This window comes from Neolamprologus multifasciatus, chromosome 3, assembly GCF_963576455.1.
Source record: "Neolamprologus multifasciatus chromosome 3, fNeoMul1.2, whole genome shotgun sequence".
Classification (NCBI taxonomy): Eukaryota; Metazoa; Chordata; class Actinopteri; order Cichliformes; family Cichlidae; genus Neolamprologus; species Neolamprologus multifasciatus.
In genome coordinates, this window is record NC_140441.1 from 14715478 (window position 1) to 14741982 (window position 26505).

Here is a 26505-nt window from a genome sequence, read left to right on the forward strand (position 1 = left end):
CTTTGCTTACTTCATCTAAGTCACAATAGCAGTCTCCTCTGGAAAAAGAAAAAAAAAACATGCCCACTGCTGATTTGAAGGTCCATTGTGTAGGATTTGGGAGGCACTGTTGCAATGGAATATACATAATTATGTTTTTACTACTGTATAATCACCCCAAAGTGTCATTTTCTCTTATTTTAGAATGGGCCCTTCATATTTCTGTAGGGAGTGCATGCTCTTCCACCCACAGTTTGCAGTGTTGGACCAGAGTGGACATTTAGAGTTTGTAGTGGCCACCAGCTTGACGATGGAGGGTGAGGCCGCTGAATCCTGCACACTGTCCGTTTAACTCAAGTAATCATGTGGGCTATTTTTGCAAAAAGTTTAAATTGAATTTTAAAAAATGTGGCTAAATGTGTCCCTGTCCGTACTGATCATCACTTCTTATCAACAAGCTAATGGCAACTGTAGCCCACTGGGATGAAATAGCCTAAAAGGAGTGAGCCAATAAATTATGTTAATCAGTGGGACACGTTGGAGGCGTGTTGTTGCCTTCATGAGGGGGGGGGGGGGGGGGGGGGGGGGGGGAGCATGCCTGCGCCACGGAAAGGCTTCAGTCTTAATGCTGTGTCCTCTGCGTGCGCACTGCCTCCCGCTTCCACGCTCTCCCTCTCTACTGTTGAGTGCATAAGAGCGGTTTCCTCTGCAGACCACTTTGCAAAGCTCCGTGCAACAAGTTTGCAGGAGCAGCAGCGGCACGCCGTCACGCAGGTTGACTTCCCTCGGCTGGAGCTTGAGCGGCGCTCCACTCATCCATCTGTCGCTGTCACCACAAAGTCACCGTACGTGAACGCAGCGTTGCAGGCGCACACACGCACGCTCGCTCACTCACTCACACAGAGCAGAGTGCCATAAATTGGTGACTCCGCGCCAGATGCGGTTTGCTCTCAGCAGCGCGTGGAGTTGTTAGTTAAATGGAGAACGGAGTGGCGAGAGGAGCATCTAAGTGCATGGAAAAAATGGAGAAAGAAGTGTCGCCCCGGCAGAAGCGACACTACTGCCGCACGACTGCGTTGAACGTCTTCTCCTCGTTTTGCTCCGTGGCGTCCGTCGCCTTCTGCATTTTCCTGAGCATTAGCGGAGCTGACATCAAGAACCGAGTTGTGGATTTGGAGAGTGCCAAAGGCGAGCACACCTTCACCCGTGCCCCCGGCTACTCCGTGGAGGATTTCAATTCACTGATAGAGGAAAGAGTGGACGAGCTGCTCTCTCAGGTAAGATTGGCTTATGCGCTCGGCTCTCCGGCACTTTGTTGTTGAGCCCTTCACTTGCGCGTAAATGGACTGTGGTTCACTCAAAGGGCGAATGAATGAAAAATGATGCTTTTCTTTCACCTTTCAGCGCTCCTATGAGAATTTCGTCAAGATTCGGACAGCCAGACAAACATCACCTGAATGCAACTGCCCTCCAGGTAAAGGAAACTACTTTTCCAGTGCGGTGCGGGCGCGGGGTTGCATGTGGGAGTGTGAGGTTCTGGCTTTTAAAGCGCGTTTGACTCCGAGCACAGGCTGGTGTGAGAATGAATGGAAGCTTTTCTAGGACAGGTTTTTTGTTTGTTTGCATGTTTGTAGTTGATTTCATTGAATCTGATGAAACGTGACAGTGCTGATAGTTCAGGGGAGGTCTCCTGTGAAGGATGCGGACAGCTGAGCGCTCAATGCACCTAACGGAAAGAAAGGCATTTAACAGCCGTCTATACATAGAGGTGCTGAGAGATTGTCCGACTTGTGATGATGCCTGCTCCCTTGTTCACATGGAGGAGAAGTGGGAGAGGCTGAAATTCACATTTCTAACCAGTAGATGGAACATTTATTCCTCCAGTGTAGCTCAGCATTCTGGTCATTTTAGGACTGAGCCGAGGTTGGGTTGCCAGTGCATCGTAAGGGGGGGGGGGGGGTTGCCTAGGGGGAATGTTCTGGATTTGAACTTGTGGGTTTATGGTTTACATGGTTTACTTCTAAATGTTTGCCAAGCCACTATTGTGCATCAGTGTTTGTTAGCCTTCAGGGGAAAAAAAAGAGATTAATAAAAAATAAAAACAGCCAGTTCTGCTCTTGAATGTGTGATTGACAGCTCCAGTTTCACTGCAGTAAAAAAAAAAAAAGAAGAAGAAAAGATAGAAATTATAAAATAGCACCGACAGAAAACAGGTAAAAATACAACATTAGTCGATAAGGTGAAATCCAGATGGCAGTGCAGCTCAAAGAAATTAATGAGTCCATTAGGGTTCCCTTTTGTATGCAGTTAGGTGGATATATGTTTGGCGTTTGACTCATTTCTTGTTATTTTAGCTGTTTACCAAGTTACAGTTATAAACATGAGCTTAAAGTGAAGAATCTGGGGGCATCGGGGACTTTGAGGGGTTGAAAATTGCAAATAATCTCTCACACCTGCCCTTAAAATAGCTCACGAGTTCCTGAAAATGAGGGACGGTGCGTAAAAATTGCTGCAATTTTGTAGCAGTTGATGCAACGTCTTGAATTAAAGCTAAAAGTCTGATTGTTAAGCCCACATTCAGTTAATGACTCAGGCACCAGTTCTGTTTTTTCAACAGCTACAATAATGTCACATCTCCATGTCCAGACATATACAGAGATAACAGGGTGTGAGATAAGGGCTATATACTGTCAGTGATAAATAAAATATGTCTATTTCAAGTGATTCTCAGATAAAGTGAAGGATTCAGTCTTTGCCCAAAAGTTGACAGAATATGCATTATAGGCTAAATGACCCAGTTAAAGTCCATCCATCATCTGAAAACTGCTTCGTCATAAAGCCGAAAACAGGGCTGGGTTTTCTCAGCTGACATTGTGGAGTTATGTTCTTTACATGTAAGTAACATCCTGCGGATTTCTTAAGGCTTATTTTAATTACCTTTACATGCTTTTTCATACATGTGCCAAATATCAATATGAGCACCTCGAGTAATGCGTTCAAAAGGTCACCAGCAAGCATCCCGGCTCCTTAATGGTTATCCGACAGATGGGATGAATTGCTCCTTGATGTCAGAATGAAGTACACAGTATGGCCTGTCTAATAGCATGTTACTATAAAGCACTCTAGTAACATTTCCATGCTCTCAGTGAACCACCCGTGAACCTTTGCGCTCCTTCCTGGCACACTGCTGAACCACTAGGTAGACGGCATGCTGCGGGACGCTGACATGTTTTCACAACTTTTTAAAGTTTGATGAAGAGGGGATCAGCCTCAGTCAACTCCAGCTGGGAATGTTACACAGTAAGTGTGAACATACTGTAGGTGACCTTTCTGGAAAAAGTCACAGTGCATAGTGGTGCTTGGAAGGTTTCATGGAAAATTCTCGGGTATTGGCAAACATCTGCGCTGCAGGTCTGAAATCAAGGTGTTGAATCCCAACCAAAGAAAGTGCTTTGTTGTTGACCCTCAACCCCCTGACCTCCCCCTTTTTTTTTTCTTTTTCCTTCACCCTGCCAAATATGAACAGCAACGCAATAAAAAAATATGTTTATATACCATAATCAGACACGGGCACAAGAAGAAACGAGACTAGCGCGAGTGATAATCCCAAACGAAAGATCCTTAATCTTCAGTTTTCACAAGTGCTCTATCAACTGCAAATGTCTCATCTGCAGAGGGGGCATGCCTGAATTAATGAGCCAGAAGCACTGCGAGTATTAACCATAATGAGACACTCACAATCAGGCGGCTCTCTGTTCTCAATCCCTGTCATATGTTTGCTATTTATTTTCTCCCTCCACAGTTCTGTAAAGGGGCAGAGAATAAAACAATGCAAACATTTCACATCAAATGAAGCGAGACGACGCTAAAATCCAAGACGGCTCCGAGCTTGATCCTGGAAGCTGGCAGCTAGTTGTGGTCTCTTATTCCCCCCCCCCAACCCCCATCTATTTTTTGAACTATGATTTCATACAAAACACATATATCATCAGTGTACTTTGAAGAATCTGCAGCGTAGTTTAGAAATCCAAACGCTCACGCAGTGTAAGCGTATTACGCACGCAACTTTCAGTAATACTTTGTTAGTGCTTTGGAGCGTGCTCTTTCCAGGCAAATAACTTTATACTCTATGAATTCTGAATGGGCTCACTCAATATCTAGCCTCTCCTCTGTGTAGGAGACAGCCTGTGGCTCAGATGAGGTCTTTTTTTTCTCCCTCTCTCTCTTTGAGGGGAGGACCGTAATGTGCTTTTCACAGTCTTCACTTTATTGCTGTCAAAGAAGATGGAGTGGTTACACAGACAGAGCAATGGTCCATAGCTTGGGGATATTTTATAGGTTGTTCCTGAATCATGGGAAGTTTTTCGCTGTCTTTATCTGAGAAAGTCGGCTGTGAACTTCTACTGGGTTTTATTCATGCTGATGTCACTCCTGGCGGGAAAAACAGTGATGGGTTTGGGTGCTGTTTGTCATCTTAACAGCGAGGGGGGGGGAGGTATCGCTTTGTGTTATTACTCGGTTATTACTTTCTGAGGGACAAACACCATTCTGACACGGGCTAACTTTCCCCTGCAAACTGGCACAGTCTGCAGTTGAGCTAGAGATGTGTCTCCTGGGATGGCAGTGCCTGTCAGTCGGTCCATCTCTTTGGTGCAGGCTGAAATATCTCAACCAGAAGGACGTTTCACACTGACATTTACGGCCCACAGAGGATGACTCCTGCTGATTGCTAGACTTTTCCCCTTCCTCAACCAGCGTGTTAACACTTCTCGGATGGAATGGCATGAAATTTAATATTAATAATCCATCCACCTCCCACTACATCGCGTGCAGACACATTTGCTCCCTGTGAAAAATCACTATTTTGTCTTATATGACAAAGCCAGCAAGCTAAGACACCTCAATCAAGCCGTCAGATGAGGTCGGCATCCATGTGTAAAGGAACAAACAGGTGGGTTTAGCATATGCTGTTAAATGATCCGGATAGAAACTAACTAAACCCACAGAAAGCTAACCTAGCATGGACTGCAGGATAGATTAATAGCTCAGTAAGGAGACAGAAAATTACATTAGAGACAGAAAAAAAAATGTTACAGGGAAAAAGGTTCAGGTTGATCAGGGATGAAGAATAGTGAAAACAAATATATTTGGAGTGTAGAGTGGTAAAATGTGAGCTTACCAGATCTCCAAATAGCCCACGTATGTCTGACAAAATAGCCGGCAGACAGAGTAAGTGTGTGTGTGAGTGCCAGGTTTTGACAAGAAGGTACACAGCGTAAATTAAAACATATGGATTGAGTTTTAGTGTGAGTTTAGTGTGTGGTGGGGAGCCCAGCAAAGAAACTGCAGAGCCAAATTACTCACTTTGAACAACAGTCAGTCATCCTGAGCTTCACATTGTCTGAAAAGGTATTTTACACCCTCCGTTACGATTAGGGAGTAAATCAAACCCGTGAAACCATCATGATGTGTGAATGTCTCCAGTCGCACCCACACCGTGCTCTACGCTGAAGCGAGTCCCTTTATAATAATTGTTTCAGCATTCGCGGGCTGTTTTCCTTCTTCTTTTTTTTAAAATGTGCGTGTACCTTCTCCTTCCCTGGGATCTGCATTCCAAACAGGGCCTGTTGTTTAATGGGACCATAATAAAATGTGCCGTCAGCAAGCACTGGTGGTTTGCGCTTTCTCCTGTTTACTCACCCATACGCCTAATTCCCCGCACAGCCCCCTTTCCCCACTCTGCAGCATTTCTTGATGTTAACACTTCAAAAAGCCTGGCAGCAAAACACTGGCTGAAGCACTCTTGAGAAAACAGGAACATATTACTTGTAATGTGTGGGACTTTGTTCTCCCCCCCCCAAAAAAAATACCCAGTAGTGCTTGTCAAGTGCAGAAGGGCAGCAGGGGGCCACGTCAGCTGGATGTTCTGTCTTCTAGATTGCAAAACACAATCATAAGCACATGCAGCTTTTTTCCTGCCATCCTTGTCGTCTCCTGACTTGATCTGATTTCTTTACCAACAGCGAAAATACACACGTTTCAAACCAGTCCCAACTTTCTCCACCCAATCGCTCCTTTTCAACTCTTTGTGGCCATGCTGGTTTCCAGTCTCCCTTTCTGGCTCGCCAAGTTGTAATCCCTCTGGCCTGATACAGTTACAGTCATGCCAATCCCCTCAGATATCCTCACCTCAGTAGAGGCAACTGGTAATTAATCACTGACAGCTTTTGAATTAAACCCTCTGTGTGGTTTGGTGGTGGGAGGTGCACTAATAGCCATGTAATCACTGAGTGATAGGTAAAGCTAAGCAGACTTCCAGGTAGCCACTGAGGCCAGCTGCTTCTGGTTAAGTGAGTCCGGTTAGGCTGTTTTTGCGACCACGTGAGGTCGGAGACAATGTTGGAGCCCAGGAAACTTTGCCTGGAGGCAAAGGTGAACAGGCAATTATGATTTTGATTGCTGTTCAATTGCATATAAGTATATCGCCATAAAAAAGAACAGTGGACTCCAGATAGTGAATAACATCTTGCCGGGGTCATTTTATGCATGAAAAGCCTGACTCATTCACCTCCGACTCCACATCATTCCCAATAAATTGACATGACGTGATTTATCGGGATGAATCATCACAAGTGGTACTTTTACCTTAAATTTCTAAATTTACACAAGGCTGGACATAAATGGCAGGGAACACATGGTTTCTTTATTTGACACAACAGTTTTTACTGGAGATGGTGAAGTCGCTCTGTTGAATGCACTGGAACTGACTGCGGGGCTTTGAAAGGGTGACGCACTTTTCTCTTTTTAACTATACATTAAGCTGAGGGGACGCTCATAATGGAGAGCAGATCACATGATTTTTCTATGAGCGATGTCAACAGCACTCTGCTGGAGATTCAAGCACCTCAGGCTGGGAGAACGGGGCCAAAGGAATGGACCAGAATCCAAACGCTCTTGCCTAATGGTTCGTCTCATGTGTCCTCGAAACATTTCCTGGCGGTGATCCTCAGTCGTCATTTTGTGTGGAATAAAGCAGGAAGCATGGAGATCCTGTCTTGGCTGCTTGTGCACTTACTACTTGGAAATGAAGAGGTTTCCATCACCAGAACTTTGAAAGCCTGTGGCACACCCAACCACTTAATAAAAGAATTGTCTCCTTTTATTGAATTTTTTGACATGCTTTCTTCTTTGGCATGTTTTCGGCATTATCAAAGCACAACGCTGAACAATGAGATACAAATTATTAAAGGTGGAGCACCCTTAGAGCAGTGTGGCTTTATGCCTTTCATTAAGGCTTCTCGCCCTGCGTGCATGTGCTCACATGCTCGTTCTTGTTCCTAATTTGGGAAGTTAGTCCTCACAGTTTTTTAGATCAAAATGTTGGAGCAAAAAAGATTCTGCAAAGATGACTATAAAACGTCCTGCTACGCTCCTGCCGATTAACCGGATGTCCGCATATTCATCTTGGTGGTCGTGATGCATGCTAACACGGCTTCTGCTCACATTGCCCTGTAACCTCCAGTGTGAAATCACTGCTGTTGGTCTGCCTTGATGCTCCCTCTCCCAGGATCCGGCAGGCTTATGTGAGAGCAGGGTGGCAAATCATCCACAAAAGACGACTTATAAACCCTCTGCCTCGTAGCACTGGGTGCCCTCTGACACTAGATTGAAAGTTGAAGTTGTGCTCCCTCTGAAAACTACTGAAGTCTCCTTCTTCATGAGCCTGCATACTCATCCCTGACCTGCTAGTATTCAGACAGATACTTCAATGCCTCTTCTGGGGAAGCGTCTAAAGTAGTCATTGTTTGCCATTTGTGAAGCGTTGCTGGTGGTACATCAGCGTGAATAACTATTACAGTGACATTACTGTAATATTACCAAGGTTATTATCGTTAACGAAAACTAACGAAATAACGAAAACTAGAAGTGAAAAAACATTTTTGTTAACGGAAATAAAAATAAAAACAAAAAAAGGAAAACTAACTAAAACTGGAATGAGTGTTCACAAAACTAACTAAAATTAACTGAATTTATAGCAAAAATGTGTTTAGTTTTCATTGATGTGTGCGTGTCTTACAATAGTCAAGGGTGAAAATGAAGTTTAGTTTCCAGATTTTTTTCTTGCTGTGTCTCATTATGCCAGCAGGTGGCAGTACGTTAGTCGAGTCGTCTGTGTTGCTGCTCCGTCCACTCGCAGAATCATGTCAGGAAAAGTCGGGAGAAAGAGTCCAATTTGGGATTACTTTGAATATGACTGTGTTTTGGATAAAGCAAGTGTCTTGTAGTGGAAAGAGACAAACTATGAGGGACATTTCTAAAGGGAAAAAAATCCCACAAACCTTAAAGTGCACTTGAAAAGCTCACACAAGAAGGCTAACCTAGCTTACCTTGAGAAGGTAAGGGAGCACACTCAACCCTCATCCCCAGAAAACAGAAGCTAACCCCAGGCAAGGCAGCGTGATGCATCCCGAGACAACAGGACGGGGATATCTACACAACTGTGTGAGTCAATTACCTTCAAAAAGTTTATCAATTCACTTGAACCAAAATTACAACACCCGGTGCCGCGAGAGTTAATAGTCTCATTGGGGCCAAGATATACATTTTATAGTTGCCTGGTATCAATGGTTGTTCATCTGCCTTTATTTATTTATTTAAAGAACACATAGGTGGGAATGTGAGTTGTCTGTCTCTGCGTGTTAGCCCTGCGACAGACAGGCGACCTGTCCAGGGTGCAGTATGGTAGCTGGAATAGCAACATACCCAAGGATGAGCAGAAGAGCATGACTCATATGATGAAACTGGGATTTTGTTACACTTAATTATTGCAAACACAACTAAAACTATAACTGAAACTAATCAAAACTAAACTAAACAATTGGTAAAAACTAATTAAAACTGATATAAAATTGAAAATCTGAAGTCAAAACTAAATAAAAATAAAAACTAATGAAAATTGCAAAACTATTAAAACCCTGAATATTACATTAATTGGCTGGTAACTATGTTGCTAGTGTTTCTCAGCATCATGCTCTCTGATTTAGATTTCAGTCTAACCCAATTGTCTGAACGAGTACATGTTTAATTTCTTTTCACTGTAAGAATGGCTTTCCAGTGTCTTTCATCAAATTCAAATCAGTATAGCTTGACGATGCCAGCTTTCATGGAAATTCTGGGCTCCAGACAGAAGAAAACTAGGAACCCCCGAGGCGATCCCCACATGCTCCTGCACCCGCCTCGCTTGCCTGTGGCTTTGTGCCCCAGGCCTGTCAGGCCTCACAGGCATGGAGGATGGGTGAGGGTCACAGATGCCGCTGCTCTGTATTTCATCAGCCTAATAAGAATAGTCACTGCAAATAAAACAGGCTGGTGTGCCACAGCAGAAAGCGATAGTTTTGCCAGTGTGTGGATGTCATGCAAACTATTGTTGATATAGTCTACCCGCTATTTATGGGCTTTTCTAGAAACAATACATGGATGGTCTTTGCTGAGCCCGATGTTTTGTTTATATGCATCATTAACTTAAGCCCATAGTCTGATTGCAGCTTGAGCTTTTCCGTGTAATGATCACTTCCACAGCTCCAAAAATGGCAAATCCTGATTCAGATTGTAGGTGATCAGAGAAGCTTTCTATCAGTAGAAGAGCTGGTGACACTGAGACAAACAGTGATCGAAGGTCAGCAATCTTTAAGTGCTCAGAAATCAACCTAACACCAGATGGGCTGGACGTATAGTACCTTTCTACTCAACGTGAGCACTCACAGCACGTTTTAAGATGAGTCTCATTCGCCCAATCAGTCACTCACTCACTCACTCCGTGTCTTCCGAAAGGATGCTTTGACACATTACTTTTGGAAAAAGAAGCCAAAGACACATACCTCTGTTTGCATCAGAGGAGCTGAAGTAGAGTAGGCGAAGAGTTTTAGTTCCGGTGTCAAAGTGAATCTGTCACCATCGTGCATCTCCATCCTAATAACGCAAGCTCTGAACTCATTAAGGAAAACTCAGAATGCTTAATTCCTGTGTCGTGTTCCTCTTTCCAGAGAAGCAAAGTATGGGATGGAAATGGCTCAAGACCCGAAGGTTCTGCGGTGGGTCATTAAAGCTGCCCAGAATATTACTGGCACTCAGTAATCGATGAGCTGCAGAGCCCAAAGGGAAGCCAATAAGATAATACCTACCCCAACCACAGCTTGTTCCCAGTGCTCATATCTGGCGATCAATAGAAGTATTCCCTGATGTAACACTAGATTTCGGAGCAGTTTCTTTCCTCAGGTGGAGAGATTGATGAGTTTATCTCTAACACTTGACTACAAATAATAGCTGTATTTTTCTATTTTTCATTCATTTGTCTTTTTTCTTCTCAGTAGCATAAAGGTATTACATAAAGGGTTTTTCTTTTGCACACTGAACATGCATTACTGCTCAAACATTCAAGAGATGTTGAGAATACTTGAGGAGGACTTTTATTTCCAGGGATTTTTGTATACTTCAAGTTCAATTATTTACAGTGGTTGTAAACATTTATTAGCGCTAATAATTTGAAACGCCCGCTCATCAATTTTTAAACCATGTAGTTTCAGCACAAACAAGCAGGCAGTCCCTCAAGCTATTCAAAGACAGCGGGGAATCAGGCAATTTGTCAAAGTGGAAAAAGTGATGGAGGCAAGCTGGGTTTGCCCAGCGGCTGGCCAAATGATGCATGCTCCCAGACTCCCCACAGGGTACGCCAAGCAGTCGGTTGGATCAGACCGTTGTGTTTCCCGTCCAATGGGCTCATACACCTTTTCTGGGTGTTTCTTAATGTTTCTTTTTACTGCCTCTTCTTCTAGGTTCATTTTAAGATATCATAATGTCCCACATCAAATCCTCTTGGCGTCCTTGATGACAAGCAGTAAACAGAGGACTTGCGTACTGTCTGGCAGCTCTTACTTCTCTGCTAAATGTGAAGTAAAAAATGAGTCATGTTGTAGATCAGGGAGGGTAATAAAAACACTGAGCAATTATTCCAGCCCTTTTGCACTCACATATGTGCTATTGAACATCTGTGAACACAACTGGACAGCAGAATATGCTGATATCACCCCCCTCGGAGTACAAATATGGAGTATCACAGAAACATGCCACCACAGAGCCTTTGTAGCTTGGCGATCGGCGCTGGGAAATTTTTTTATGTTATTATGTGTCCTTTCTCAATTAAGAAAGGAAGAAAGCGTGGAATAAAATGAAATGAGGTCATTCATTCTTAATCTCTGTCGACTGTGATGTTAAAAAACAGTGTGGAATGCGGTTTTCTAATTACAGCTTATGTAATACTATTTTTCCACAATATTTATGATTACTTTTCCCGCCCTTTAGCATGCAATTAATCTAGAACATGCAGTGAAATAACAACAAAAACAAACAGTACGGAGTACGGTGCCCCACGCGGCAGCTTGCCAGATTTAGCCTACCTGTGAACGTACATGCGTGTACTGCATCAACGTCAGCGAAGGTGAATCGATACGCAGAAAGTCGCTTCGTCGTCTGGTCGCAGCTCAGACGGTATTGCTTCGAGAGAGCCCCTCCCCTTCTATCGGATGAAGAAGAGGGTAGAAACAGCTGTGTAAGCCACAGTTAAGGCTTGGAAAACCCAGCAGTAGACAGACAACCCTGTGCACTTTAATTTAATTGGCTGGTCATACGATACAGTTCAAGCAGGCTAGACGCCTCGTTAAATGGTAATTTCTGACAGCTTGATAAACGGCATTAATGCTGCGTGGTGGCCTCAAAATAGGCCTCATTTTTAGTCTTAAATGGAGGGACTAAATTCAGAAGTTGAAGACATGAATATAATAAGTGCCCATCTAATTGCTTTTCTTCTGTCAGCCACTTTGAAAACCTTGCAAGCTTTTTAATACTTTGAAAACTTGCTGTCAGGTCATGTGTAATATTAGGAATTGCTTACAAGGGTAAAGACAGAGTGATGCATTCATGAAATAATTTTATTTGTTGAACCAGTCCCTCACACAGTCAGAAATCAGCAGGAGCAGGTATTTTGACACATTGTGAAAGGCTGCCAAACATATTGCAAAAGAACAAATATGGGTTGTACTTCTACTAGCTGGTTTATCACTATATCATGGAAAATAATCATTATCAAACTATATTATATTTTGGAATCACAAATATAGTGATGAATGAAACCACCAAATCACAACAGTCACCTCAAGGTGCTTTATACTGTAAGCTAAAGAGCCTACAATAATACAGAGAAATCCCCACCAATCAGACGACGCCCTGTGAGCAAGCACTTGGCAAAAGCGGTGAGGAAAAGTCCCTTTCAACAGGAAGAAACCACCAACTGACCCAGGCTCAGGGAAGGGCGGCCATCTGCCATGACTGTTTGGGGGTGAGGCGAAGGAGACAAGACGAAAGACAAGACAAGCTATATACAATTCAGTGCTTTTAGCGATGTACTTTAGACATGGTCAAGATGACCTACTGAAGTTAAAACCGAGGAAGGGGCAAGAAAGGTGATTTGGTTCACTTCAGAGAACGATCTCAAAAAGAGAAAATATCCAGTGAGTGGTTGTTCTCTGGACAAAAAGCCCTTCTCAGTGACATTACAAGTCTGAAGAGAAAAGCCAGACTGCTTTGGGTTGATAGAAAAGCAACAGGAACTTAAAGAATTCTTAGCAGTAAGGAGAATAAAAAGTATCTCTTAACATTTCAAATCTTGACAGGATTTGACATGTTGAGTATAGCCCAGTCCAAACCTGGGCTACACTTTGCATAGACTTACAATCTTCTATTGTCATATTTGACAATAGAAGATTGTCTTGGTGTCCTGGTCTGATGAGTCTCAATTTCTGTTGCAATATTTGGACGGGAGGCTCAGAATTTGGCTTGAACAACATAAAAACATGAGTCCATGCTGACTTGTATGAAGTTCAGGCTTTTGCTGAGCATCATCCAAACACCACAGCCTATCTGAATACTGTTGATGACCATATAGTTTAGAAGACTGTGCTTAATTTCAACCAGTTTAAATGGTGAGGGGATGCGAGTAATAAAGGACTGAATCTTCACCCCAGATGGGACTCGAACCCACAATCCCTGGCTTAGGAGGCCAGTGCCTCATCCATTAGGCCACTGGGGCTCTGTCATTGGCTTCCTGTAATAAGGATAGGTGGCACGAGGCAAACAACTGCATAATGGTGCCTTTAAACATATGTGTTACAGTGTACATGTATAAAAATCATAATGTTTTTAAATCTGTCCACCAATTTAAAGGTAAGAGTATCACTCTGTTTGCTCTGGTGCACACTGTTGATGATTATCTCAGCTGAATATGCCATTCATCTGGCTTCATGCTGTTCACTCTGAGGTTGATGGGTTGCTTCAGTGCATGCGTACAGTTGTGTTTGTTAGGTTTTAATGAATCCGCCCCACTGAGTGGAAATGTTATGAGATTGTAAAGCAGAATACCTCGTGCATATTTTATACGTCCAACTTGTAAACATGAAAGCATAAAGTTCATTTGTGCCCAATGTAACATCAAGCTGATGCGTTTTTACAAAAAGCCTGTCAAGTTGCACTTTAACTGTTTTCTAATGCTTACATGTTTGCATGTATTAATGTCGGTTTTATTATTATAGACATTACTGCGTTTGTGATATTAACTAGATAACTTGTTCTATGAGTTTTTCTAAAGTGTGCCCACACTTTGAACTTGTTGAATGAAGAATTTGCTTCAAGAAGAAAGCAACAGCGAAGCCTCGGGTTGTAATGCTTTAAATCAAATCCAGCTTTTCAGACTCTATCAGCCATCGTGACGTCATGCCGAGCTTTGTCGGGATCCAGGTTAATGAGCCACTTCCCATGAGCCCTGCTGCTATCTGAAGCATCTCCAATTCTCATGAGTTTCTCGTACCGGTGCAGCAACCCAAAATTAACTCTTCACCACGACTTGACTTTGTCTGTATGTTGGCTTGAACTTACCGCCTGCCGTGGCAGTTGCATGGCAATTCAGCCACAGAGTCCACTGTATAACGTCAACATATTCTAAAACTTGAATGCATATTTGTGCCATGAACCCGTCGAGAAGTGCACTCCTGCAGAACATCACATTTAAATGTTCCGCTGTGCGTCAACGTTTACTCAAAGTTCAATCTTATGCTTCTGTTACAGATTTGCAGTTGTTTAATTGATGTCATTTTCCCTCCTTTTCTGTGAATTGTAAATATTTACTGTTTCGTAAGTGCACCTCCGAGTGTTCTCGCTGCTTCCCCGGTGTTTGAGCGCAGTTTCATAAATGTCATGTTTATAGCTTTGATGCTTGAGCAGAGTTAGACTCAGTCACAGTGATGGTTGACGAGGCCTCTTTATATATATAAAAAATCATATATATCCACTTTATGGTCATAATTCAGTTAGCAGTGTGTTGTCAAGGTTATCTCCATTGTGAGTCTAAACAAAAAAAATAAAGCCCTTTGAAGACTTTCCCCTCACAGCAGATTTACCAGGTGTCAGCTTGACTGATCTGAGGTGCTTCAGGTAGAGATAGTGTCTCCTGTTAAAAATGGTAAAGATGTGAAAGGACCCATCACCTCTTTGCCCTTGAACTTCAAACAAATTATCTTCCCAGCATGCTTCCCACCTGCGCTGTTACTGCGAAACATTTTAATAGCTATGGTGGTGGTTGTGGTGGTTTATAAAAATAAATAAATAACGGAGATGAAACAGGAATTAGCAGGAAGCTCGTTTCGGCTGATTAAATGGAGCGTAACGCTAGTATGTTGTGCCGTGGGATTTGGTACCAGAGATAAGGTGACTTCTCCAAATGCAAGTGCAATCTGAATTTAAGTAATACGGAGCATTTCGTAAACACACTGACACGCTAATGACTCGTTCAGCACCAGCGTGCGTTTGCTGTCAGCTCCCACAGACTTTCATGTAGCATAACAAATGAGAGGGAAAGTCTTTCACATGTGTGGGTTTCGCGGATCCCCAGTGTAACATAGACTTGATCATATACTTGTTTTCTTAAAGCAGTTAGTCATGCGCTGTTGGCTATCCCACCTACGAACTGGGAGGTACTTTTTTTTTTCGAGGTGGAGGTCAGTTGGCAGGAGCTGGCAAAGCATCTGCATTACCCCAAATGTCAGGGCTCAATAATATGAGGGTGTAGGTTTCATCTGAGTGAGAAAAGGGAATAACACGACATAACTCAGTGGAACTCAAGATTCAAACCAAAGAAACACTGAGTCCCACAGGAGCCGGTGTACTCTTGTGAATGTCAAACCCATAAATCTACATTTTGCCAGCGCCGGATCCAGTTGCAGTTTGAGACCGTGCTGCTAAATTAAAAGAAATCACTGAAAATTCTTTATTATTTAATATTTAATTCTCCGCTGAGGTGGATATTAAAGGTAAAGGTAAAAGGAGAGTATCATATTGTCTATTCAGCAAAGCCTCTGAGACTTCCTAATATATAAAATTGGATGAAAACTCTTCACCACCCTTAACGCTCTATATGGATTGCATTTCTATGAGCGGTGGCAAAGCAAGACCAAAATCAGTGAGTTGGATACGAAGCTGCAGTGCCTCTGAGAAGTGTCACGTGAAGCAGAGTACAGTGCTGACAGAGGCCATGCGGCATCGTTTTAGGTTGCACATTTGCCCCGCGGCTGTGGGTGTGATGTTATGGTGGCAGGCTCTGCTGAATAAATGCGATCTCTGCACAGGCTGTGCACATTCAGTCATTTTTAATAGTAAGTAACATTATTTGTGGGCACATGCAAGCTTGGAAGCTGACTGAGATGCTCAGGGTGAAAAACAACATCTTGCAAGTGCAAAGGCCGGTGTGAGAACTCGTGGAAGGAGGAAAAAATTATATATACCTCTCTCTCATGCTATATCGTTCTCCCGATAGGTTTCTGACACTCTACCCCAGGTAGACTACTCCCCTCTGGCCTGTTCTCAGATTAGCATGTGTTGGCCAAAGTCAACATGGAGAAGAGTGAGGAAACAAGTTCTCATTCGCACTAAGGTTGCTAATACCTCACCATATCTGATGGCAGACTTTGAGATGTGTCACATGGACTGAAATAAATTTAAATCTAATAAATACAATGAGCGCATTATTACTTTTAGCTTATATTTCTGGAGGGTGGAGACTAATAAAGTGCCTCTAAAGAGGAAAAGGATGTCTGGAGTTTGTGTGAAAAAGAAAAGTGTCAAATATTTGGACTGCACTAACTCTCTAACTCTCAGAAAACTTCAGGAACAAATAAAAACTCACGTGCAACAATACACAGCGCGTACCTGTGCATATCTATAACATAAACGCCTTTCCATTACAACGTGTGGTTTTTTCCACAGTCAACCACTAAAGTACCCATAAAACAAAGCTGAGGGGGAAAAAGTGCTCGGCTGTGTGCGTCTGTGGCGAACACTTGTTGTTGTTGAGTTTTCCCATGGCAGAGGCAAATAGCTTGTAAAATAAGTTACGCAAAAGTCACCAAAACACCATCACGGCGCTGCTTGCCACCGCTTGATGTCAAAATTGGGTCATGTTGAAGGCCCTTCCCAACCCGCCCGTGTTTAATTGCCATGTGCTAAAGAATTTCCCATGTGCACACAAACCAGTCAAGCCTGGTGAGACCTAATAATTGTTCAGTCAACTCTTTGTGCTGCTGTCTGCATTCATGCTGCCAGATTCCCCCACCCCCTTCCTTTCTCCGAACGATGGCAGCACAGAAAGATTCGATACTTGACGGGGGTTATCTGCTCAGCAATCCCTTTGCTACATAAAAGACATGTTTAGCTACGTGGTTTCCGGGCCAGGAGCTAAGCTGTCTTTTTACAAGCAATCTTTGATTCACAAGGGACATTTATCCCTTCCTTTCCACCAGTGTTCCCCCTTGTCTGCTTTGTCCAGTTGCCTCTTTCTTCCTCTCAAAGGCTCTCTGCAGCTTCAGCGAGAGGAGCATAGGGACACAAGCTTTTTAGGGTCTACTGAATGGATTTATCGACTGAGTGAGGCAAAAAAATAAATAAATAAATGAATAAAAGTGACCGAAATAAGCAGCAATGAGAAAAGCAGAACTGGTGAGGGGAAAAAAATACACTTTGTTTAAACCAGAGCAGCCTGTGTGTGTGTGCTGCTGATATGGATTTCCCCATGAGAAGGTTCAGGTCCCCAAATTCCTCCTCAAACAGGCCTCAAAAAAAAAGAGAGATTTATTTGGCTTTTTGCCTCAGACTTGGAGGGAGAAAATGGGAAGCAAACTGGGGTTTTTAGCATGTGCTCTCCAAAAAGGGTTTTTCTGTGACGCTTCAGAATGATAAATTATAGTAATGTCTTTGGAGGCCACATTAAATGGTTCATGAAAATAGCAGGCCCTCTGAGAGTTAACTGTGCCGTCTCTGTTTAGCATGCTTTGATGATGTTAAATGGTATACTGTTCTATCTGCTGAGACCAAATGTCCAAGTCCTGAAATGGTTTCATCCTGAGCACTTTTGCCTTAGCGTGCCTTCTCTGTCCTGAGTACGGCAGGCCACCGGTGTGACTTGTTACGCTTGGTGTGGACTCTCTGGTGACACAGTTTCGTTACGGGTAGCTGGGATTTTACCTGCGCTCGCCAAATTCATTAGAGGCCTCTGAAACTCTAAACATGCCGCTCAGATGGAGCAGGTCAGGTTTTGCCCATTATTGATGTCTACAAATATTGAATATGTCGGTTAGGTCTTGTAGCATGGTTGTTGCGTGTATGTGTGTAGATGTGCGTGCAAAAATTCAAGCTTGCATTAGACAGACCTTTTGGCTTGACTCCTACTTTTCACCAAGAAAGCAGCCCCTGTCAGACACCCAAAAATCCCAGGCTGGAGATGAAACAGAGAAGAGTGTGTGTTGGTTTGCATACGTGTGCACTGTTTATGTGTGTACCTGCGTCCTGTACATCTCTGGCTTTCCTGCACCCCATACTGACATTTCCAACGGGTGCTGGTGTAAATAAGGTCGTCGACCACAGCAGGTGTGGGGAGCAGTCCCGAGAGCAGGGGAGGTCTAAGCCCCTTCAACCCTAGTCCGCAGCGAAACCATCCTGGAGAAGTCAATATTTGCAGTCGGTATCAAAGACGGGCCTGTTTTTGGTATCAAAAACCAGGCTGTACAGAAGAAAGCTTGTCCATGAATTCAGATGTAACATCTCCAGCAGATCAACTGGTGTTAAATACGTGGAATTGTTTATGAAATCAGCATAAATTCTCTATTGTTAGAACGTGTTTTGCGATATTAGTTGTGTACTTTGTTTTTGCATTGATTTAAATGGGACTCTTTAATCTATTTATAATCCTTCTGTACGACTGCATGTAGTAATAGTAAATGTGTAAATGTAGACTTTGAACAAGAAATACGACCATTATTGCACATGTTGCTCAGTGTTAAATGGCGATATGAACATAAGACTGCAAGCTATTTCAGCTAACTTTACAATGTGGTAAAATGTGATTTTTGTAACAAATATAGGATTTGGATAAGAAATATTTTTTTAACTTTAAAAATGAGCTATGCAGCTAAAAGTAATAAACGTTATTAAAATACTTTTGGATAAAACTGTAACATTCTCATCAAGTTAGGTGCTAAGATCTAAAGGTGCAACTTATATGGGCTCTACTGTAATTAGCTAAGGAAGAAACCCGTTGGCTCCAGCACCATATATCATGTGTACTAGTCAGTCACGCTAGTAGCTCCCCTGTTTTAGCGCACTGTATGCAAGCTAGCATGCCATCTTGGTAGAATGCTAGCACCTGTGCCATGTACTGGTTTATACTCAATATAATCAAAGACAGTGAATTTACATTAACAAACAAGAAGTATTTATAATCAAATTTTGTCTGCTTATGAAGCTTTGCTAATAGCTAACGAGACGTTAACTTGGTCACCGGATAGGATCTGGTGAATATGGTCCCAGTCACACAGGCCTAGAGGCTAGTCTGCAACCATCTGGCAACCACTGATCGTCAGGGAAAACATGCGATTTTCCTAGCTGGTTAATGAGTGGTTGCTGGAAGTTTTGGGAACCACTTACCAACCAGTTGGGGGATGCATATTTTCCCCCTCACAACCAGTGCTTGCGTCATATCTAATATAGCAAACAGCTCTTAAGCATTACTGGAAGAATATGGGGTCAAGTTCTAACATATGCTTTTCTAACAGGCAAATCTTGTGAACTTGCCATACCAATCATAGTTTGTGTGCACACTGTTTTTGCTGTGGAGTCTGTTGTAGGTACATTCCAGGTTTTGTCTTTTATACAAAGTTGTCTGCTAACTACCAGATTTTTTCCAACCTGATTTTCTTAAACTGTTCGTGCTTTTGCCTTATGTGGCACTCAGCAGCAGGTCAGTGATTTTCTCTTTGTAGCACGTCTTTCCTTGACCTGCTGGGTGTTAGAAAACTTTCTTTACTATTTTGGGTGCACATTTCAAGCCATTTACACCAAGTCATTCACAGGAGACCAGACTGCAGTAGTGTATTGGTCCATTCCTCCCTGTCTCTTGAAAGTGTGTGGAAAAACACTTACATGGCTTTGCTTTGATTTGCAGTGTGTACAGAGGGGTTTCCATCACAGACTCTCTCATGTGGGCCACTGGTCTAGCTCCTGTCTGCTCATTGAAACCCTCCTCTCAGGGGGGTTTAAGACAAGACAGTGCCTTGACTTTATCACAGACCATCTCAAGGAATTTCAAGGTTGCTCATCCTCTGCAGTGGAAGAAAATCTGTAAATGTACTAAAGGAGACAGATTGCTTAGTAATAGGCTTCCAGTATAGCAAACAGACACAATTACCAAAGCATATTGTTGTTGAGGTTGGAAAATGCAGCTGTGCACAGATTCCTAATGCAAACAGGCTCTCAAAAGCCATTGCTCAATTATACAGTTGTGAATACGTTCTGGGTAACATTTGATGACACTTTTTACAGTCCAGAATAAGGGCTGTGTACAGCATTAGCTTTTACACACCTTCTTTCCTGAGACACAAATCAGCCACACTTGAGCTTTAAGGTTCTACATTAGCAGGAGCTTGTGGTAAACAAGCCAAGCAGGGCACTGCCAGCCCAACACTCCTGTGTTGCAGTCTTTTTAGTGTCCTTTTATAGCCTCCTTCCTTCCTCCTCACACTCCACAGTCTTCCGAGAGGCCGTGCAGGCACGATGGGGAGTAAGGAAGTCAGCATGCTTCATTAAGTGAATGTGGCACACCACGCATGTCACTGAAAACAACAGAGGCTCTGTTCAGGAAAGAAATGACACTTAGAAATAATAGCAAGCCAGAGAACTGCCTTTAAGGAATGGCTGATGGTTATGAGGCCTCCAGCTGTGCTTTGCAGATTTTTATTTTATATAAACAAGCTGGAAGTGTTGTAACAGGTATACTTCTTTTAATGGGACTACTTCAGTAGCTTAAGCTTGAAGGCACTGAATTACTACACTTTATTTCTTGTTGTTATCTTGTAATTAACTTCATATGTTCTTTGCTTAAACCTGGATTTAAACTAGTTCTCTTTAAAAACAGATCTCTGTTCATCAAAACAAAACAAAAAAAATCAAATCCAAATAATGCCCTTATACTGTAAAATGGCTTAAATGTAATTCATTTAAATTAGTCTTATCTTCATCTCTCCAGCTGCCTGCATTTTCCCACAGTCTCCCTCAGCATCTTGAGACCCTGTCACTAACTAGCTAGTTAGTTATCTTACAATGGGACAGTGTCTGTCCACACTATCCAAGTATATGCTACCTCACGCAGAAAAGGAAAAATCTGTTCTTCATATATAATAAGCGAGGGCGCCGTTCTGGTGAGTAAGGTGAAAAAAGAGTTGTTTTATCACAGTGACTGGAGGACATTGCACTGCCACTATTAGATGCTAGCTCTTAAAGCTAAACATTTACATGTTAATTGCACTTAGAGCCACATAACAAGTTTTCAGCCCAAGTAAAGTTACTTTCCCATGTGACTGCTCTGCTCCTTGTTTATTCTCTCTTTGACTTAGCTTAGCTAGCATTATTAGACATTTAATAATGTGTCGCTAAGGTAATTGTCGCTAAGTAATGTGTCGCTAAGGTGTCATACACTGAGCTAGCTCTGGCAGGCTATCCGGTTGTTAAGTGATGACGTGACGAATCCTACTTCTGGGCCTAAAGTAGTCTGCGTTTAATATGGCCTTTGTGTTGTTAACATGTTTAATGTTTTGTATTTTCTTCTATTTAATCTCAAAAAGCTCCTAAAACAGTCAGTGATCACTGTTGACCTCCCTCGACTTTTATTACCGCTAATCATTTATTTAAGCTCAGTTTTTAAAACCTTAGGATGTAACTACAGCCCAGCCCATGCAGCAGTATATGAATGACTAACCTCGTATTGTGGATGGATTATCTCAGTTGTTCTCCTGGCTGAAGTTTGGTCCGTTTACAGCATCCTGCCATGCGATTACATTTGTTCCTGACCACGAGAACACTCACGTTAACTTTTATCGAGTGGAAAATAAGTTAGCTTGTTTATATTATGCTAACATAGCTGTGTCGCTAGCGGTCACGTAGCACATCATTATATACCTGCCAGCCAAACTTCAGTAACCCTACAAACGTCACTGCTGTTTAGTTTTCTGTCTTCATTTATGTTGGAAGTGATAGCAGAGCTGTACGTTTTCATTTGTTTCCAAAACCCCGCAGTCAGGACATGCTATATTGTATTTAGATAAAAGCTAGCGAGCTAACTTCCTGCTAACTTCTAACTCCGTTAAATGTCATAAATTCAGTTTTCATGGATGCCTGGATGTTAAACTCAATTGTTACACCTGGTAGAGCAGAACACTGATCATTTTATTAAAGATGAAAGACTTTAGACAGTTTTTCAACTCTCAGTAATGCCATAGTGATCGTTTGATATATGGACCTGCAGCGGAGTTTAGGCCCAGACACGGCTAGTGACGTCAGACTTAACGACCGGATAGTCCCACCATTCAAAATGATAGCTTGTGTTTGTTATGTATTAAATCATCACTTTCTGAATCACAGTTATAGGTAACATGTGTTTTTTCAGCTGTGGTTTATCAAGCATTACTTCATAGGTACTTTACATTTGGTTTAAGATGTTGCTAATCAGCTAATATTTAATCAAGAGCAGAATAATCCTCTTTTGTAGATAGACAAGCTAGTGAACTATATATCCTGTATGGCTGCCAAGATGGAGGATTAACACTCTTTCTTTAAAATTATTTGGCGGTCAGGATCAACGTCAGCTAAGCTATCAAAAGCCTAAGTGCTGATGAGTTGATTAATGTTGGCCCATTAATGTGTGTTATGTGGCAAAGGTTGCCTGCGTGCTCACGTGTATACTCATGTTCATTTCAAAGACATTTATTGAGGAACAAAATATCCCAAAAAACTGTTTCCTCTCTCATGTTGGGTGGGTGGGGGGGAGGGGCCATTTCCATAAGTCACATTTTTACTATTTCTCACATTACATTAAATGAGTTATTAATATTTCTGTGGTGTCATACAGAAACATCCCCACATTCAGTGCGCGAGCAAGCAGGCAGCATTTTCTCTGCTCTTTGTGAGCAGACTCGAGCGTGGGTGTCAGGGGGGTCTTTTATAATATATCGATGAGATTAAACGAATCCTCGCTGACAGGTGCGTGTCTGTTTCACCTCCGGGGTGTCTGTGCTGGGGGCGGGTGGGGATTAGAGACGGTGAGGGTGTTGGAGCTGTGCCGCAGGGCCTGTCCCGGCTGCTGCTGTTTAGCCAAGAGAGCGCCAGCGAAACAGAAAACAGATGACAGAGAGAGGGGGAAGCTGAAAGGCTGGCTTGTGTGTTCTTTCTGTTCTGCGTCTGTGTTTACCCTTGAGGGGTGTCAATAGGATGTGGCTACCATATTGTGCGCCGTATTACCCATGCTGCGGCATGCTGTGTCTCATTCATTGGCACTGCTCTCCTGGCTATTTTATCACCACTGTTACATGCTGTAAAAACGCACACTGACTCATCACTTATTTGTGTCAAAACACACCTCACTATGCAGCTGAATCGCTGCTCTGCTTCAATGAATGAGTCTTTTTTTGGTTTTAAATTGTTTACCTGTGAGGCTGCAGATTGTGCCGTGTATATCAAAAAGCTTGGGAAAATTCATCTTCGGCTTATCCTGCAGAAACCCATCTCCTTCTTAAACAGTCCCTCCTGTGCTTGCTTAGAACATTTTGACAGTCCGCTCGCAGCTGTGCAGTGGTCCACATCAAAGTGGCTCTGGCAGAGACTGACAGTCTCAATTAGGACTTGTGTGCCACCTCGCTTTTGCACAGGCTAAACTGGCTCTTGCCCACATCTTGCTGGATCATGTTCTGTTTTTTGAGGGGTTTTCAAATGATTTTATGTAATGTTTTTTTTTCTTTTTTCTGCTGCCCTAGAGCCAAGACCCTAAGCTCCATATCCTTTAAGGTTCTACACCACTGGCTGCAAGAATCCTGCTGGGATATTTTTCTTTCACCAACCTGAAACAGCCTGGAGTGATTAATACCCAGGTTTGTTTAACTGGCCTGGCAATTTTGGCAGCTATTGTAGATCCGGGCACAGGAACAAGTGCTATTATTGTGCTATTAGTACTATTATTATTACTACTATGGAAGATGTGCCCTGATATGCCCTAAAATGCTGATGCTCAAGCATTTTTAACCCAAATGCAGTGAACATTGTGTTCCAATCAGTGCAGTTTTTTTAAATTGATGCAGCTGTCTGATATTCAGCAGGCTACATTCAACAGTGTCTGATGGCTGACTGACCTTAGGTCATCACACACTTGCACACAACACCTCGCCATCGCGTCAGCTACTCAGTGCTGACAAGCTTTGCCAAAGCCAGGACATGCACGCGGTTGGGTGGGCAGGCAGACAGAGAGACTCTGCTGTCTGGCACAGACAAGGCTCAGAGACAGACGGCTGAGGGATGTTTGATGACTCCCCGAGCTCATCTATCAATCACCACCTTTCCAGACTCTCAAGGCTCTTTGGAGATGCCACGGATACCATCCTCTGACGTCAAAACTGACAAACAGAAGGCGAAGATGGGGTAATGGCGGCTCGCTTGTTTATGGTCTGGTGCCCTTAGAGTGAACAAGGCCTCTGACCTGAGAGAGCTCTCATCAGAACTGTGAGGCAGGCAGCAGAACAACACTTGAGACTAAAATAGTAAGAGGGGGTGGAGGCCATGAGATTTCTGGCCATCTGTTGTGATGCTTAAATCCCATGGAGATGGTGCTGAAAGAAATCCTAACAATACTATTTGCAGTATCTGCATTAGGATACACACTTGAGAAACTTTGCACGCAAAGTTTAGAGCTTTCAGTTTCGTAACAAAGAAAAGAAAGTGATTTTTGAGGCATTCTCGGCTGGAAGAAGTTGGCTACAGTGGGTGCAGGGAATAAAATGCATGTTCTGCATTGCAACCCTTACAATTCTTGGAGTACTGGTGAGGTGGCAGTGTGAGTGGGATTAGTCTCCAGCTGACTTTAAAATCCTGAAAACAACCCCGGTGCACTCTGCACACCAGGTCATTTCAATAAACACCAGTGTCAAATTTGTACCTTTAAAACTGCGTCAAATAAACTTGACATATACATTTTCAATTGTTCGTGCTGGTTCGCGCAATATGTAATTTCCCCAAATGGCTCTTAAGTAAGCAAACTTGTATGAAATGTCTCCGTCAAGAAATGCCAAGAGTCATAAGTGTCACTGGTTGCATAGAAGATGAAGTGTCATTTAGTTTTTTGCCCAAAACCAAAATAAAACGTTTGCCTTGTTTGAGCATATTTTTCTTTTGCGCATGTGGTACAGATCTTGGCTTACAACACATTTTGTAAATCTTGTGGAACCACGTTCTGCACTGTGCCTCGTAGCTGCAGGGACTCAGATTCTCTTCCTTCTCAGCAGTCCAGCATTTCCCCCTTGCATCTTCTCTTCTTACCGCTGACAAGTTACCAGCACCGTCAGGCCAAGACACACTCTTGTACCGTGGGATTGATGGGTGCCAATGGCTTCCTCTTCTGGGAAACATTTCCTCGAATAAAGGCTTGCGGTGAAATGTTTACAATGTGGGAGCTATTAGCAACCTTCAGGGAGAAACAACCCAGCGTGGTGTAATCAATACTTCTTTTGTTTGCTGAACCCGGACATTCAAACCCCAGAAACTTCAGCTCCCCGGCTATAACGCTCATGGCAGATTTTGCAGGGAGGCAGCTGCTTTGTGCATCTGATTTAGTGAAGTGTAATACTAGAGTTTTAAGAACATGTAAATGGGTTTACTGATGGTATCTAGCTTAGCACTGAGAACATGACTGTAATACTGGAATGTTCTAATCAGGTTCTTGTTACTAGCACCGAGCTAACCGGAAAGATAACCGGAGACACGGCGTGTATTAAACCTTCTATGTCTATAAATGCTGTCAATTGAAAGTATAATCCTCCGAGGCTGACTTTGTGCAAATCTGGCCTCAGAAACAGATCTCATGAGGGAATATAGGTGATAATGGGAGAGATCAATGGAAAAAAACCATGAGCTGAATACTTTTGCATTTGTACCCTAAGCTGAGCACCGGCATCTCTCTAGCAATCCCTATTTGTGACAGCTGCACATATGCACAACATGCTCATTTCCGTGTGGGGACACATGCATGTAAGTCATGTATGCCCACAAAACCCAGGATACAATCAAGTGAACCAGATCGGTCCTCAACACCTGCTATTGGAATTCGAGGATCAACACTCACACTAGCAGCTGATTCCCCTTTTTCTCTCAGATCCCCAAATGAATCCGGATGATTGATGAGTTGAACACATGCAGAATAACTGTTTATCTCAGGCATCATCTCCCGCCTCCTTGAAATTAGTTTCCCATCTACCTTTGTTTAATTTTGTTTCACGCATGCTCTTAACTACATCTGCACTATAAAAAACCCAAATAGCCACGCACCTGTTCTTACTTTGGAGTGCTTTGGCTCACTCCAAAGTCCACAACATTTGGTCTAATGCAGAAGTCTTTGGGAGCTTCTGTTGTGCCTTTGCAATGTAGGGATATTTGCTTGTGAAAAACTTTTAATTGAAATGCAGACTTTTTTTTAAGGATTACCAATAAGTCTAAAGGTGTTAAAGAAGCAATTTCATGGAACGGCACAGAGAGTTCCTGCTCTTAGGTTTTCAGGAGCCTTCAAAGCAGGCACATGGCTTATGTTTAATGAGGTAGTCATTGATTCAGTCTTGGCAGGAAGGTTGCCCGCCTAGTTAAAGCAGTACAATTACCCTGAACGTGATTTTATTCTTCCATTCACTCTCAGTAAAGTCATTGTGTCAGGGTCAGATTGCAGTTATGTGTATAAGAGAACACTACAAGACAGACTGGATTTCAGCACCAGGTATTCAATAAAAATATGCAACACTTCCAGTTAATTAATTAAATAAAACGTGTTGTAAATTATTTGAATTAAACCTG

General features: G+C 42.8%; 1 protein-coding gene and 1 non-coding gene across 2 annotated transcripts in view; one reads left to right on the forward strand and one right to left on the reverse strand.

The window, feature by feature from the left end:
* The first annotated feature begins 581 nt into the window (after positions 1–581).
* Positions 582–26505, forward strand: part of col25a1 (collagen type XXV alpha 1 chain) — a 159093-nt gene continuing 133169 nt past the window's right edge. Inside the window, exons 1-2 of the mRNA XM_085154860.1 lie at positions 582–1256; positions 1384–1453. Of these exons, the coding sequence (XP_085010986.1) occupies positions 957–1256; positions 1384–1453 (370 nt within the window). The 5' untranslated portion in view covers positions 582–956. The remainder of the gene's footprint in view (positions 1257–1383; positions 1454–26505) is intronic.
* Positions 13048–13120, reverse strand: trnar-ccu (transfer RNA arginine (anticodon CCU)). The gene has a single exon. It is a non-coding gene; the product is annotated as a tRNA-Arg (tRNA).